The 16648-nt window shown below is 40.5% G+C and overlaps 1 protein-coding gene across 4 annotated transcripts; it reads left to right on the top strand.

Annotated features, from left to right (window-relative positions):
* The first annotated feature begins 6265 nt into the window (after nucleotides 1–6265).
* Nucleotides 6266–10884, top strand: GPR85 (G protein-coupled receptor 85). 4 transcript variants are annotated; one of them, XM_084613486.1, is made up of 2 exons: nucleotides 6266–6667; nucleotides 8247–10884. In XM_084613486.1, exon 2 carries the CDS (start codon nucleotides 8427–8429, stop codon nucleotides 9537–9539), a length of 1113 nt encoding a protein of 370 aa, XP_084469612.1. In that variant the 5' UTR covers nucleotides 6266–6667; nucleotides 8247–8426; the 3' UTR covers nucleotides 9540–10884. The 4 variants fall into 4 exon arrangements, with proteins under 4 accessions (XP_084469612.1, XP_084469615.1, XP_084469613.1 ...); XM_084613489.1 differs by lacking the exon at nucleotides 6266–6667 and adding an exon at nucleotides 6819–6971; XM_084613487.1 differs by lacking the exon at nucleotides 6266–6667 and adding an exon at nucleotides 6819–6975.
* Nucleotides 10885–16648: the final 5764 nt, after the last annotated feature.

Here is a 16648-nt window from a genome sequence, read left to right as displayed (position 1 = left end):
TTGTAAACCCTGGGCTGTGGGACCTGGGCTTGCAGACCCTGTGTTTTCAAACCTGTGTTTGAGCACCCATACTGCATGGTAAACCTGGGTTTACAATTGCTGGACCCAGGTCTCACAAGCACATTAACGTGTCCACACTGCACAATGCAGACTGTCTGACTCAGGTCTGTGGCTTGAGCTGCATCCACACTGCAAAATGATAGGGCTTGGACTGGAGTCTCAGCGGACTTGGGCTCTGACCCTTTCCCCTAGCAGGGTTCTAGGACGTGGGTGATTACAGTCTCAAGTCAGAATGATGGAAGCAGCCAGGGCTTGGGCTCAGACCTGAATCAGAGCCAGGATAAGTGTGCAATGTAGACATAGCCTGAGCCATGCATCAGTCCTGTGGGAGTGATGTCATTGGCTGCAGTCACTACAGCCTAGTATCTGCAATGTAACTATGGGGAAGCTCCAAGCCCAGTCTATTGCCCACTTTCAGCCACCCATTTTTTCACATCACCTATGAGACAGACTTTGGCCATGTGTGATGACTATCACCTCTGGGGATCTGGTAATGAACTCAGACCTGTGTTTTGCACAAGTTCTTTTATCTGTATCTATACAGGTTATGGTGCTGCACCAGTGATGGTATACACACATTCCTGTGTGACACCGAGAACAAAGCTAACCAGCGAATCAAATATATTTATAGCACTCGAAAGCCATGTTCTAATGAAGCTTATACTAAAATATGTATCAGTAATTGGATTCATTAAACTTTAGAAGAAAACAAATGAAATAAATGAGTCACTCCTGCTATAAGTCTATTTTTAGTATTCATACGTGTGTTTCAGTGTCTCTCGGTTACTGAGTATGATACTGTGAAGAGTTTGTAGGGTTGGGGCAATTTTATTTTTCTGGGGGAGAGGAGAAAATGGTAGGGGGAGGTTTTCCTGAGCCTCCTATTCCTCCACTACATCTTTAATTACCAGTGCCTTAAATAGACTTTCAGACTGAGGGGACTAGATGCAGCATGAATGCTGTTCTGAAGTTGGTCCACAGGGTTCACTTGAGGATGATGTGAGGGTCTTACTTCTTCCCAGGGGAGAGGTATGGCCTTCGTACCAATCGACATCCCTACAAGGTTAGGCACTCGAGACCTCAGTGCAGATCCTACTGCAGAGCAAGCTGGGAATTTTCCATCAGAAAGATTTCCCAACAGAAAATGCCCTTTTTTGCAAAAATCGATTTTCCTTGGGGAAATTTCAGTTTTGCTGAAAAATGTCAGTTGGACGTTGGGAAACATCAAAATGATGGCTCCCCTGTTCGGGGCTTGGAAGTCTCTTGTGAATTTCACTGGTGTGATATTTTTAACTTAATCTTCTAATAATTTAATGAGGTAGGCTCCAAAAGCCATATGCAGGCATCTGCCAGATCTTAAAAAGTACAGCGCACTCAACAACTCACACTGCAGTTGTATTTCTGACATTTTGCCCTGATTTAGGATGATTTTTTGTTTTAAATGTGACTTTTTATGGAAGTGGAATTTCCAGTTTCCAACTAGCTCTATCCTACTGTTTTGCAGCATGTTGAGCCATCACTATGCATTGACCATGTTACCTAAAGATAAAGGTTGGAATAGGATTTGCCAAAATGGGAGCCTACGGTTAGGCTCCTACATCTATGTTTAAATATATAGGCATCTCCCTCAAAAGTGCTGAGCACCCAACAGCTCCCATTGAGCTTCATATGAATTGTTGAGTGCTCAGTACTTTTGAATCAGGCAGGTGCCTGAATATGGATGTGGGAGTCTACCTCATTGAATTATTAGCAACACAAATACAAATATTATATCATTTTAAAAACCTTTACACATCTAACTGATCAGGAATCCAAAGTGGCCACTACTACAGAAATGTTTCAAAATTTGGCTTTTTTTTAAGTGTTGTTATTATTCACTTCAGGCCAGATCCTCAGCTGGTACAAATGTCCATTGCTCTGCTGACTTCAGTGGAGTTACACCAATGCGAAGATCTGGATGGCTGTATCTTTTAAAGACATGAATTTTGAATTATCACTCCAATGTGGCTTTGAAATCATTAACAATTCAGTAACTTTTCAATAAATCACAACTGAGTTACAGACATTGTGGGCTGTTGAATTTTGAAGTGTCTATGTTGTATACGGACACAAGAAAATAAATACTTTGTGGAAAATAACAAGCCTTGTCCTATGTGTGATACTCTGACCTTTCTGCATTTATGCATAACTAAGAGTACACTGTGAATTAAAATCAGGGCTTACTCTGTTTGAACAGGAAGTAAGCGACAAAGAGTTCTCCCTTAAATGTTTTATCTCAATGAAAAAAAAAGTTGCCAAGGCAGTTCTGAAACATTTTCAAGAACCTCCTTAAATATTCTTGAGGATTTGATCCTATATTTATTTTAAAAAAACCTCTTCATATTATGCAATTGCAATAAACATGTATATAAATTTCCCTAGTGGACATGCATGTAAAGAAAGTAAAGGAGTCTATAGGTAAGAATAACTTATGCTCCTGAAGTGGAGTACAGTAAGAGATTTTTAGAAAATAGCACAGGATCCAGTTGTGTGTTGCGTGTAAAATGTTTGCAAAACAGCATCCCTTCCTGAAGCTTCTACTTCAGATATGTGTGAGACATGTGCCTGGAGAGAGACACTCTCTTTGAAGTATGTCAGACTGTAGCAGAGCCTTGCCTAGGCATTTCAGCTTAGCTTACAATAATACACAAAGGCTGAAAACAGAGATTTGATGCCAGAATTTAGCCCACTGTTTAAAAAGTGTCCTCATATTTCAGCAATCTCTCCCTTGCACATTAGGGGCCACCTCACTGTCTGACCGTTTGGGCCTTGTCCACCTGTCATTTGTATTTGGATAAGTTCATCACTATTAGTCCCTCATGCTCCAAAACAGGTCTTTCATTGTAAAGACAATGCACGTACACACCGACACCACAGGTGTTTTCCTTACACACCTCATGCATTCACCTTGATTTACATCTTCCCTGCCTTCTGCTGCTTGCATAGTTTTAGGACAGAACTGGTAAATTTTACTACACACAAGCAAGAAGTATGGCAAACACAGTATAGTACAAGCAGTGTGGGATGTATGGGGCAGTTGGAGTGAAATTCATCCCTGTAGCAAGGCACAGCACAAGACCATGGCACTGCTAAGAGCTTACAAATACCAATCAAATACAATAGGGGTGAAATTCACCCCTGTGCAGAGAGCCCATGCAGGTCTATGTATCACATTAGGCCTGATTAAATATTATTTCTACATTTTAAACTGGGGCTTCAGTGGTACACCGAGTTTATTCTGGCTTTCTGCGCAAAGATAAAATTTCTCTTGGAAGAATTCCATGAGTGGTTTGAAAAGGATATACTTTTGATAACAGCCTTTCACAGTCCACATAAGCAGTAGATACACCTTGTGCTGGCCCTCTGCACTGAGCTGGGTTTTACCCTTGTGGAGCATCTGTGCTATTCTGAAGAAACCCCACAAAATTGCTCTACAAATTGCATTATGGAGAATAAACAGACATCGCAAACATCCAGTTTTCAGGAACATTAGCCAACACCTCAGTTATCCATATAAGCATGGGAATGGTGGAATGAATATTCTGCTGTTTGTGTATTGATAATTTATAGCCATTGAACTGAAATCCTGATCCCAGTGAAGTAACTGGGAGTTTTGCTATTGATTTGAATAGGGCCAGGATTTAACTCCCATGTTTTGATCCTTTGGCTCCACCTGTCATCTTTAGCAAGTTTCAGAGTAACAGCCGTGTTAGTCTGTATTCACAAAAAGAAAAGGAGTACTTGTGGCACCTTAGAGACTAACCAATTTATTTGAGCATAAGCTTTCGTGAGCTACAGCTCACTTCATCGGATGCATACGATGAAGTGAGCTGTAGCTCACGAAAGCTTATGCTCAAATAAATTGGTTAGTCTCTAAGGTGCCACAAGTACTCCTTATCTTTAGCAGGATCTGTCTTCAGGCCCTGATACTGTCTCAGTTTCCACTTCTTCCCATTTAAGCAGACTTCACATCGCAGATGGTTTTTTCCCAATAACTCTCCTCTTTTCAGAAATCTGGTTTATTAACAATAAGCTCAAAACAATGTATCTTCCACTCACCCTTCCTAACGGGCTCATACCTTTGACATTGGGTTCTTAGTTCGGTCCCTGCTGAGGCTTTCCTCCTAGCTGGTTCCTGCTCCTTGTAGACTTGTCTCCCAGGCCTTCCATCTAAGAGCTCTGGAGAGTTACTCAGCCTAGGCCTCCTCCCTAGCCCTTTCCTGACTTTCTTCCCACTTTTTGATGGACCACTCACTCCCAGATCTGCTCTTCTTAGAGTCTTCCCAGCCAGCCAGGTTCCTAGTCACATGATCCTGGTACTTTGGTCCCTCTACTGAGGAAGCAGCCCAACCCCTTAAAAAGTCAGCTCACCCTGTGACAAAACATATTCCTCCAAGCATTGGTGTTTGGATTCTGAAATTACACATGTGCAATAAGTAGTGTTAATCTGCATTAGACCATCTTTTTTTTTATATATTTTCTTACTGTGTGAACACATTACCAAATTGTGTTCTATGAATAAATCCTACCAGTGCGCATATTATAACAATTATATTCAACAATGAGTTATACATCAGCCGACCTGCTTCCTAATCAGAATGTTGAAGATACAGCTGATATGCTATTATCAAAAGTACATCATTTTCAAGCTATTCAGGGAATTCTTCCAGTGTATTTGATCAGTCTATTCAATTTGCCAGATCATAGCAGGCATTTATTTGTCTTTAAAGTTTTTTTAACCATAAGTATAAGAAAAAAGTATTGTTTAACAATACGCTTGGGAACATGTATTTGAATACAGAAAATTAGCTAAGGTGACTATGGAGTAACAATTGTACACCTTGAAGTGATGTAACTTTAATAACGTTTTTAATCACCCACAGAGTCAATTATTGAAGGTTAAAATTAACCCCGTGTGCAGTGCACACACATGTTCTATGCATAAATTGAGCAACAAAGTCCTCAAAATGGGACCGAAGTTGTATATAAGCTTTGTGCGGGCTCTCTTCACAAAGATGAATTTCATCTGAAGTGAATAATACACATTAAGGAGTGGGTTTTTTTGTTTTGTTTTTGCTTTAAATAACCACACTTTTCAGTCGCTGCAGTCCCTTTGGGCCAGATAGTACTCCCACTGAAGTTAATGGATTTTGCCATTGAATTCAAGGTCACTTTAAAAGTGAAACAAATCCCAAACAATTCTGACAGCAGATTAACAAAAAGGACTGCAATCTACTAATGATGTCAAGATAACTGTATTCTGAAAGGCCTGAGCTACAAATAATGAGCTCAACCCTACAAATCCATCCTAGAAAGGGTTCCCTTTGACTTGAATAGAAGTTCATCATGCGGAAGACTTGCAGGATCAAAATTTCCCCACCAACAATTAGCTGTTCCATAACAGTCTTGAAATAAACTAAATTATTTTTGGTAGTTGTTTTTTTTTCCCTATGCTTCTCCCAGATAATCTTGTATGAAATTAAATATGCCAGAGGGCAAAGGGACATGCTCTATGAGGTTTAATCCAAAATCCTCATGTTTTTCTGGTTTTAAATATTGCGATTGATATCCAACAAGTAGAGTGAATTGTACACCCCACAGGGAGAATGGGAATAACGTATTGCAATAGCCTTTTGGTCAGCAATGCCATCTCATAGCACTTGCATTTCATTCCAGCGGTTCCCGGCTGGGACATCATCAGACCCTCGCCATATGCGGAGCCTTATAGCTCTATCATCAGTTTAATATTTCCATAGGCACTGACACACACACTGCTGTTTGGATGCTCTGGGGACGCGTTACTGCACTTCCTAAACATTTGGGGGCGGGGGAAATGGTGGCCTGTCGCCTTACCATGAACCGTGCTGTTGTCACTGTAAGGGGCAGGGGCAGTCCTGCAAGTTTTTCATTGAAATCCTCAAAACTTGCTGCAGGACAAACAGACCTACAGTGAGGAGGGGGGGGTGTATTTCCCCATCACCCCTCTGCACCCCTTCCAGCGATTGCCCTTGGCTTGGGGCCCCTCGACCCTTGCTAAAGAGCGAACCAACTGGGTACGGTGTGAGAGCCGGAGACCTGGGCCTCATCCCCAGCAGCAGCAGCCAGCGACAGACCTCTGCCTCCTAAGGGGCTGCAATGTACCAGCCTGCAGCCGGCAGGAAAGGCAGGCGCCTTCCCGGCCCCGATCGGCGCGGGGAGGGGCCAGCGCGAAGGCATGGGCGCGGAGCTGGCCGGCCGAATCCCCCGCCGCGCTGGCTGGCCCCGGCTCCCCACTAACTCCGGCTGGGCAGCCGCACAGGGCAAGGGCAACGGGCAGCTGCCTTGGGCTCGGCCAGGCGGCGGCGGCGGCGGCGGCGTTCCTGGGACAGACACTGTGCCGCTGCGACAGGGGAGGACGAGGCTGGGAGCTGAAGGAGGCGCAGTGAGCATGCGCCGCCAGAGCCACTGGCTAGGTTCTCGGTCCAGGTAGCAAGGCAAAAAAAAAAAAAAAAAAAACCAACCACCAACCCCACGAAGCAATTTATAGCCCGCCGACGCTGTAGTGTGTGTGGCTCTCCAGCACCAACAGGTAGGAGGAGAGGGGCTGGAGGGGCGGCGTTGGGGGGGCACAGTGCTGGCGCGGCTGCTGGCTTTGCGGGGAGGGGGGAGTGAGCTGCCTCCCCCGGGTATTTTGTCATTCTTGTTATTTTATTATTTTCAAACTAAACTGCACCATGGACGTGCCCACAGACCATGCATCTTCAGCCGGGCTCCGTCTGAGCGGCCCAGAGCCGGGCAGGCTGGGCGGGCGCAGGGCAAACGGGGCTGCAGAGCACCCGCAGCACCCAAGGCGCCCTTGCAACCCAGAAGCAAGGCTCCCCCGGCCTCGCTGTGTAGGTGTGTGCATGTCGATCTAGCTGTGTGTCGGGCAGAGAGGGGAAGGAGGGGGAAACTGGGGGGAGAAGGATTTCATGGGTTTAAAACGTTGCCACGATCCGATCAGCCTCTGTTTACACAGCAGTAATCAGGCGCTTTGTGGATGGTAAGAATGGAAGGATACTGGTGGAATTCAGTGTGAATCTCCTTTGTACACCCGAGGTGGCATAGGAAGCACCTCATGTGAATAACGGAGGAGCCTGATCATACTTGCAGTGGCTCTTGTCCCTGGGCTTTGGAAAAGCAGCAGGCAATTTTTGATTGTATTTTTTTTTCTTTTGCATGAAATGTATTCAGTTGCAATTCAGCCGGAGAATTGGTGTAAATCGTGGAGTCCTAATTAACTAAAGGAAGATCTGTTCATTATACCTTTATTTAAGCACAGCCAGAGACAGCCCTTTCAATGGAAGGGAATTATTTCTTGGGTGTGTTTCCTTTCTCTCCTTCCCCCCTCCCCTTCAATGTTTACATTTACCAGGGTTTAATAATAATGTTGGGGCTTTAAAGATAATGTTGGGGGTTTAAAGATTTGTAATAATAAAGGGGGGGAGGCAGAAGAAGGACGGGGGGGGGGGGAACCTTTAAAGCACAGTGCTGTTGTCTGTCTAGCATCTGTGTTTATTTCAAACCTAAATGACAAAATCATGGTTTACAGGGGAAAAAACAGTGAATACCATTTTCTTTTACAATGTGCATGAGCTAACACTGTGATTAATGTGCTTTGGTGACTTGGGTTAAAAAGCATAAATTCTGCAGGGTTTCTTTGGGTATGATCCATATCAACACAGCAGCTGCCTCTAAAACATTGACAAATATGTAGATGTAAAATAAATGTAGGTAATGTGCAAATATAAGTGGCCTTTTAGGATTTTTTTTTAAGATGCCAATGATTATTTCCTGGAGTTATGAACTGGGGATCATTTTATTCATAAAGCCTTTGAGGCATGACCTATAAAATTGTATATTCTACCAAATATAAAGTGTATACCAAATATGATATGTTTGATCAGTTCAGGGGCTATAAACAAGCCAAATCTATGATATTACAAACAAGTCAAAATGTTATACAATAAGTATGCAGGTCATATAAAAAATGCCTCATGGTATATAAAAACAAATAGTGCACAGATTTACAACTTGATTTGGGTCCCCATAAATTAACATCTTTGTTAGCACTTTCTGACATCATTACTTGTTAACTTAAGAACTGATAGCTCACTTTTTTTTTTCAGATATTTTGATGGCATGACAAGTCAGAAAGAAGAAAAGAGGATGTACTGTATGACTAGACACAAGATCTGTTCTGTTTGTGGATTACATTTGCAGTAAGATGTATGGATCTATTTTTCCCTTGTTCTTATATATAGATCATAAGACTTGACTGAGGCAATATCCATATCATCCATCCATCTATGGCGAACTACAGCCATGCAGCTGACAACATTTTACAAAATCTCTCTCCTTTAACAGCCTTTCTGAAACTGACTTCACTGGGTTTCATAATAGGAGTCAGTGTGGTGGGTAACCTTCTGATCTCCATTTTGCTAGTCAAAGATAAGACCTTGCATAGAGCTCCTTACTACTTCCTGTTGGATCTTTGCTGCTCAGACATCCTCAGATCTGCTATTTGTTTCCCGTTTGTTTTCACCTCTGTAAAAAATGGCTCTACTTGGACGTATGGGACTCTTACTTGCAAAGTGATTGCCTTTTTGGGGGTTTTGTCCTGCTTCCACACTGCTTTCATGCTGTTCTGCATAAGTGTCACCAGGTACTTAGCTATTGCCCACCACCGGTTTTATACAAAAAGGCTGACCTTCTGGACTTGTTTGGCAGTTATCTGTATGGTGTGGACCCTTTCTGTAGCTATGGCTTTCCCCCCAGTTTTAGACGTGGGCACCTACTCATTCATTAGGGAGGAAGACCAATGCACATTTCAGCATCGTTCTTTCAGGGCCAATGATTCTTTGGGATTTATGCTTCTTCTTGCCCTTATACTCCTAGCCACACAGCTTGTCTACCTCAAGCTGATATTTTTCGTTCATGATCGCAGGAAAATGAAGCCAGTCCAGTTCGTTGCTGCGGTGAGCCAGAACTGGACTTTTCATGGCCCTGGAGCCAGTGGTCAAGCAGCAGCTAATTGGCTGGCTGGATTTGGAAGGGGTCCCACACCACCAACCTTGCTGGGAATCAGGCAAAATGCAAATACCACCGGCAGGAGAAGGCTACTGGTCTTAGATGAGTTCAAAATGGAAAAGCGAATCAGCAGAATGTTTTACATTATGACATTCCTCTTTCTGACCTTGTGGGGTCCCTATTTGGTAGCCTGTTACTGGAGAGTTTTTGCAAGAGGGCCTGTCGTACCAGGGGGATTTCTAACAGCCGCTGTCTGGATGAGTTTTGCCCAGGCTGGAATCAATCCTTTTGTCTGCATTTTCTCCAACAGGGAGCTGAGGCGCTGTTTCAGTACAACCCTTCTTTACTGCAGAAAATCCAGGTTACCAAGGGAACCTTACTGTGTTATATGAGGGAGCATCTGTAAATCTTTAGCCTTGTGAAACACTACCCTTTATCTGCTAAGCAATTGTGGCCTGTAGCCATGTCTTGAGAAGAAAACCAAGAATGGGAAGTCAGCAGCTATAAGGATTTGGGCAACATTCTGCAGTCTTTGCAATAGCTCACCTATAATCCTATTTGAAACCCAAAAGTGTTCCTGCTGACCACTGGTGAAGGTTTGTAATTAAGAACAAAGGACTGAACCACTGCCCTGAATTCCTTTATGTGGTTGAAATCTAGATAAGGATTGCAGATGCTAAGTATCAGTGCTAAATGCTGTGTATATCACTACATAAAATAAGACCATCAAAACGATTAGCATTGGACATCTTAATAAGTTAAGTTGATATGAGGTTAATGTGTTGATAAAACTAATTTTAGACATCTGAAGACGTTTAAAACATTTCATACAATTATTGTTTTGCAAAGACTGAAAATTGGGGACTCGTAAGTACCGTAACTAATTAAAGATGTGCCATGCATTATTGGATTATCACACTGACAAATCTGTTTGCCTTGTGAGTGAGTTTTGGGGAGCATTCCAAAGCAGTATTTTTGTTCAAATTAGACTTTACTCTTTTTTTCCAAATATATTACTCTTTCTAAGTACCATTTCCTTAACAGTGAAATTACTAGCATTCAACTGTATTCTGTGGTTTTTGCTGATTTGGTATAAAGTTTATTGGCATCTTATTTATGTTTTTTAAAAAGCTAGGTATCAGTCTGTTAGGCAACGTTAGCCTAGGTAATACCCAGTCATAATTGAATGGTCATAATTATACAGAATAAACACATGTTGCCTTAAAGGGTTATCTAGTATCTTCCATTTTGTTTAGCAATGAAGCAAATAAGCAAGGAAAATTGAATCAGTAACTCTGGTCAGTCATTTGGGAGTGCATGAACGATCACATAATCCTCTCTTTCTTTTTTACTGCTATGGTTCCCAAAATCGGTACGCACATCACTGGGATGATATGATATTTTTTCTAGGTGTGCTGCCCATTCTAGTTTGCTCTGAGAAACACAGGCAGTTGATGTATGTTTATATTTTAAGACAGCTGTCATAGGGAGACCGCAGCCTTGGTATGATATCTTGCACAATTTTTGAAGCATTTATTCTACTGAAGGCACAGTCTTGTTTATACTTTCTGCACATTTTGGTGTATTGGTTGTTTTAAATTCTTTAAGTTTTAACTTGTGGAAGCATATAATATGATTTCTAGTATTTTAGAAATACATTAGAGTCTGTGAGTCTTTCCTTCTTTAAGGTACAGATGTGTGGATTTCAATATAAAGTTGCATTTGCCAAAATTTACCTGTGTAGCCTGTTAATTTTCTTGGAATAAAATTTTACATTTTTTCCAGTTTTATACAGTTAACCTTTTTTATTTTGTCAAGTGAGCTAGCATGAGATTTGAGAATGTAGCCATTATGGATTATTATTCTTTGCAGTCACTGTATTCGCAAACTGTAAATGCATGAATGATGGGGAACACAGGATTGATAAATGATATTATCTACAATAGCACTGTTGTGTAGTTTATCATAATTATCCCTCTTATCTATTCTAAGATGTCAGTTATATTTAAAGGTACAACACAGTATTAGACATAAACTTCACAGTTTAATTTTGGTAAGTGTATACATTTGAAGCACAACATCATGAGTCTGTCAGACATAAAGAATGTTGGTTTTCTTAAGGTTTGAAAGAAAAGACTAGTGGTTTTAATTAAATATTGGTGTACTCTGTCATTGTAGTTTTATGACCAGCCGGGTAATCCAAATATACACAAGCAGCAGTCAGTAACTGAAATGCTTAAGTTTGTATGGTAACATTATACAGTGTGTATGTAGCAATTCAGAGAGTTGTGTCTATATATGATCAGACAACTTGATCACAGATTTTTAGTGAGCAATCTGTTTATTTGACCTCACTTACACTTTATACCAAGGTTGATTGGTTGAGAGACATAGTTTAATATACAGATTTGAAACAGAAAAATCACTACACTAATGATTTGTCATTGGACCAGGAATATTGCAGATCATAATTTGAAATGGGACCAAGAAAATTCTAGCAAAAAGGCTTTTTTATTACACTGAAAAAGGCTTTGAAATTAATATGGCTAAAAATTTGTCTAAAATAGCAAAATGGAATAAAAAGTAAATTATATGTTGAGAAAAATTCTGGAAGTTGTCCCACTTAAGTTTACTAAACAGTTGATTGGCAATAACTTTAGTCTGATTTCTATAAAATAGTAACCTTTACAAGGAAAATTGATATTACATATTGTAATAAAGATGTACATACACATAAAACTGTAAATAAAGTTATAGTAGTACATATAATAGGTTCTGAAGATTAGCCAGATAGTTGTCAAGTAAGATACTTTCAAAAACTGCAGATTCAGGCCTGGGCGTGGATCCTAAGAAAGTCAGTTAGTATTTGCGCATTAACATAATTTGGTAGCAGAAGCAGACCCGAACATTTCGAGAATGCTCTGATTCTGGAGTACTAAGAAGGCTGTATTTACTCTGCAGTGGGAAAAAAAACTATTTAAAATTATTTCCCTGGAAATTTTGCAAACAGTAAAGATGTTAATTAAAATAATAAACAACAAACAAGTCTGAAAGCAATTTTTTTGCTAAATATATTTCTTTTTGACATTAATATCCTTTGTTATACAGTTTGATACAATTCTTTGGACTTTAACAAAACATACACAGTTGTGTTATTACTTGACAAGAAGCCAGAACTATTTTCAAAATTACATTATAAGAAGTCCTATGTCAGAGCTACTTCCTTTTATTCTGTCCCATTATAAAGGAACAAGGGGACATTCAATGAAATTAAAAGACAACACATTAAGTTATGTTTTATGCAACATATAATTGCTCTGTGGAACTCACTGGCACATGATGTTATTGAGGCATATATCTTAAATAAGATTTCTATGAGGATTATATGCTTACATGAATTAAAATAGCATGTGCAGGTATTGTAATGCTTGTCATTTTGATCCTGGTTAATGTATCAACCTCATGCTTCAGGATATAAATTGATTGGGCCAAGAAGATTCTCTCCATATTACTGCACAGTTGTCAGGGTTCCTTGTGGGGGCTTTTTGCTTTCCTCTAAAATTCAGGGTTTAGGCCACTGCCAGAGCTATGATAGTAGACTAGAAGAGTTAATGGTCTCTTCTGGTATAACAATATCATCCTACTGTACAGCTGCATGTACCTTTTATTCTCACACATTTAACTTAAAGTTAGCCGTTTTCATTTTAATCTTACTGACGAAGTATCGGAGGAAATCAGCAGGAACAGGCCCCTTCAATCAAAGTGTCTCCAGCCCCACTCCCTTCCTCCCCCTTAATTGCCCCTCTGACCCCTAGGCAGCCTCCCTATCCCCCCCATTTCCAACTGCGTTGTTTCATTTCCTTAGTTTCTCTCTGCTCCAGTTCCTGTGCTCTTTTAGGACCATCCCACCCAGTCCTCCACCCTTCTGCCTACTCCCATCCAAATAGTGGATTCACTTGCTGCAGCAACAGGCCCCAGCCATCTGGATTCCCTTCCTGAAGAAGAAGATAGCAGGCAGTAGGTTCCCTGCAGGTATTGCTAGTTTCGGAGCTGTCATTTCCCATTTCCTGGCTAACAGGATCTGGTCTCTGTGCCATGGGGCTTCATCCAAGAAGTAGGTGAACCAGAAAGGAAAAAGTTAAAATAAAAGTAACTTTTTTCCCCAAAATAAAGGAGACCATAATTATTGTTCTGTTGCCCAGGAGACATCTGATTTGTGAAGTCTTAGTTTAAAAACACGTTAAATGGATAACAACATCTAGCTAGTAAATGAAAGCAACATTTTGTACAACTACAAAATATTCTTATAAAACAGCTTTCAATCAATCTTTAGACCTGGACGGCATAGGAGACCAGTGTGGTGATCCCCTTTGAAGTGTGTTGTGTTTGTTCACTTGCATTGTCTTTGCTCTGCCTTTTATGCATAAGAACGTTTACTTTTATTAATACAAGTCCACTGCTGCAGCAGCATGTTATTACTGATGGGTAAAGAAGCTAGTTCGATGACTTTCACAGAGGTGAATTAGAATGTGTATTTTGACTAGAACATTTGTTTTTTTATAAATGTTGACTAAAAGTTTTGGGTTATCAAGCCATTACATAGTTATACAATCTTACATACCAGATAGTGAACTTCCTTCTAATTTATATTCATTGAGCACTATTTAAGTGCATGTTACAGCATTCCTCTAATTGACTTTTCAGAGGAAGAGGAAGGATGTTAATCCTAAAATATTGTTCTCCATTATTACAAGTCAGTATAAAATCCTTTCCTACTAATTATTGAAGTGACTTTCAGTGAGAAGAGTTCAGTGGGCTCAATTTGATGAGTAAGGGTCATAAATTTCCCTCCATTGATGGGACGATATGGCACTGTGCAATGCATATCCCAGTCCCAAATCAAATAGCTTGTATAATATACAACGATTTTCCTAGAATGACTTGGAAGTATCTCATGTGCTTTATATCCAAAGAAAGGGAGCTTCTGGGTCACAGAGAGTCTTTGGCTAGCTAACATGGAGAAAGCATGTGTTTATGTTAGAGATTGCCTCATGATACATAGCAAAGTTCTTTTTTTTCTTATTTAGCTAAATGGTATCAGTATGTAAAAAGATGTTGACCAAAGAAGTGATGCAGTAAGTAACTTGGATCTTTCTTTATTATCTAAACAGGAAACATGGTCTTATGGTAAAAACAATATTTAACCTTTTGAAATTAAATATATCTGGTTATCCATGTAATGCATACAATTGAGATACACCTATTAACAGAAATAATAATGATCAAGATTTTCAAAAGTCACTAGTGGTTTTGGGTGCCTGACATGAAACATCTTAAATGGGCCTTCTTTTTAAAGGGGGAGGAAAAAGGGGAGGGTCTGAATCTACTGAAGTCAAAACCTATACAAATAGTAGGCAACCTTCTGTCTCCAGAGGTTGTGCCTAAGTATCCCCAAATGAAGTGAGTAAACTTCTGCTCCACCTTTGTTAGGAGGCCACTTTTGTTAAGCAACCAAATCTTGTTGATCCCTTCACTGGTTGCTTAAAACAAGTTTCACTTTAATGTAATATCTAGAAATCCTGAGTGTGAAATAATATTGTTGACTTTCTATTGTTGTGTCACCATTTTGTTGCACTGTTATATTTAAAATCTAAGTCAGAGAGCAAAGATAATGACAGAAGAAAGGAGTGAACCATTGATAGAATAAAGACACATGCTTCATGCAATCTCACTCTCCTCACTCCCTCTCTCATTTTAAATGAATGTCAAAGCTACACATTCAAGATCAGCTCATACATTCTGTATTCAAGCAAAACTCCTACTGAAGTTACAACGGTTTTACTTCAGTGAGGAATGCAGGTTTAGGCTTTGAAAATATATTAAAAATAGTCCGGAAAAGTATAATGCACAAGCTCAGGTTTTCATAGCAATGAAAAATATGTTATCTCAGTCATATTACATGTTCTGTATATTAAAGCATGCATTTAAAAGCCTAACAATCCCAACTATCAAGTACCAGCATGTATGTGCTGTATGGGACTTTAACGTTGTTATGAGAATCTTATGTTTTTTCTGACTCTTTATTTTAACCTTGCAATTTCAGGGCTTGCTAATGTGAATAGTCAAAGAGGATTGTTCACAATAAAAAGCACTACATTAGTGAGTGTTAGCGGGTCAGGCCCTTAAAATGGACACGGATTGAGGCTGCCCTGGCACAGGTGTGCAAGAGGGAGAAGAGGGCAAGGAAGATTTCACCTACACCCTCATCCCTTGTGCAATGGCCAGCCACAATCCCAATCCTGCTGTTCCCATGATGACATTAATTCGTATGCAGAAGGCCAGCACAAGGCCTGTGCCCCAAGTAAACCCTGTTTTGAGGGATTTACGAGGAGCATAAGTCTGGCATTAGCTCTCTGGCTATTGGTGAATGCTAATCTCCCCACAAAGCAACATCAGCTTTCCCAGTCAGCCAGTGGCAATATGCTCTGCTGTCTGTTGAAAAGTTGAAGAGTGGATGCTTTGTGTCCTCTTGTATCCTTGAAAGTGCTGGAGAGGACTGCCATCTTCGCCTGGTCCTGCCCTGCCCTGCCCTGCCCTGCTTAGCCCAGCACCACCTGAGCAGCAGCTATATATGTATTTGCTTTTACATCTAACTTCTTTTGCATGTGTGTGAGAGAGAGATGATTTGCCTTTTTGGTTTGGTTTGTTTTATAAAGAGTACAAATATGTATATCTATGGCACTGACTCTCGGGGTATGCGGTGGTGTGTGCATTTGCACATTTCGGTAAACTTCTGCTCTCTTACATACACACACGCCCTACTTCTGAGACAGCAGTATTGTGCCTTTCCTTCCCTCACAGGCCATTCTCTGTAAGGGCTCCTCAGCTTTGAAACTTGCTCCCACTTAGGCCAAAACATTTCTTGTTTGTTGCTCTTAAGGGCATGCTTCCTTGCCTGGGAGAACTCTGGTGGGAGATCATAAAGATCAGAAATACATACTTAGCTGCTGGGTTATGGTTTATGGTAATTACCAGGTGCAGCACCCAGAGCAGTCTGTTTGGTTCACTGTAATTTCATCGGTCAAAGGACACCTACAGCAGAGGATAGTGCTCCTTTTGATGCAATGAGTATATACATGGAAAGTAAACACCAAAAAGAAAAAAAATTCCGTAGGTTTTCAGTTTATCTACTCTGATATAACTGTAGCACTATGGACATAACATAACGACCAGCCTAACAAAACGAAGTTTTACTGAGATGTAATTGCTTGCAACTTTTGGTCCAATTCTGTACTTGCTTCTCAGTAAAGATGAGAGATGATGCAAGATCTTTGTTATTTCAAAATAAATAAATAAAAATGTTCAGGCTTTCCAATCAACTAGTCCTCAGTGAGGACCAGCCACAGAAGGACTTTAAAAGTTCAGCCATTTGTTAATTTATTTATGTGCAAAGATAGTCTGTTGATTTGTATTCAGTGTGTATGTGTGTGTGTACACACAA

Source organism: Lepidochelys olivacea (assembly GCF_965140295.1).
Source record: "Lepidochelys olivacea isolate rLepOli2 genome assembly, chromosome: 1".
NCBI lineage: Eukaryota > Metazoa > Chordata > Testudines > Cheloniidae > Lepidochelys > Lepidochelys olivacea.
Note: the sequence above shows the minus strand (reverse complement) of the source record. Positions and strands in the feature narration are given on the sequence as shown.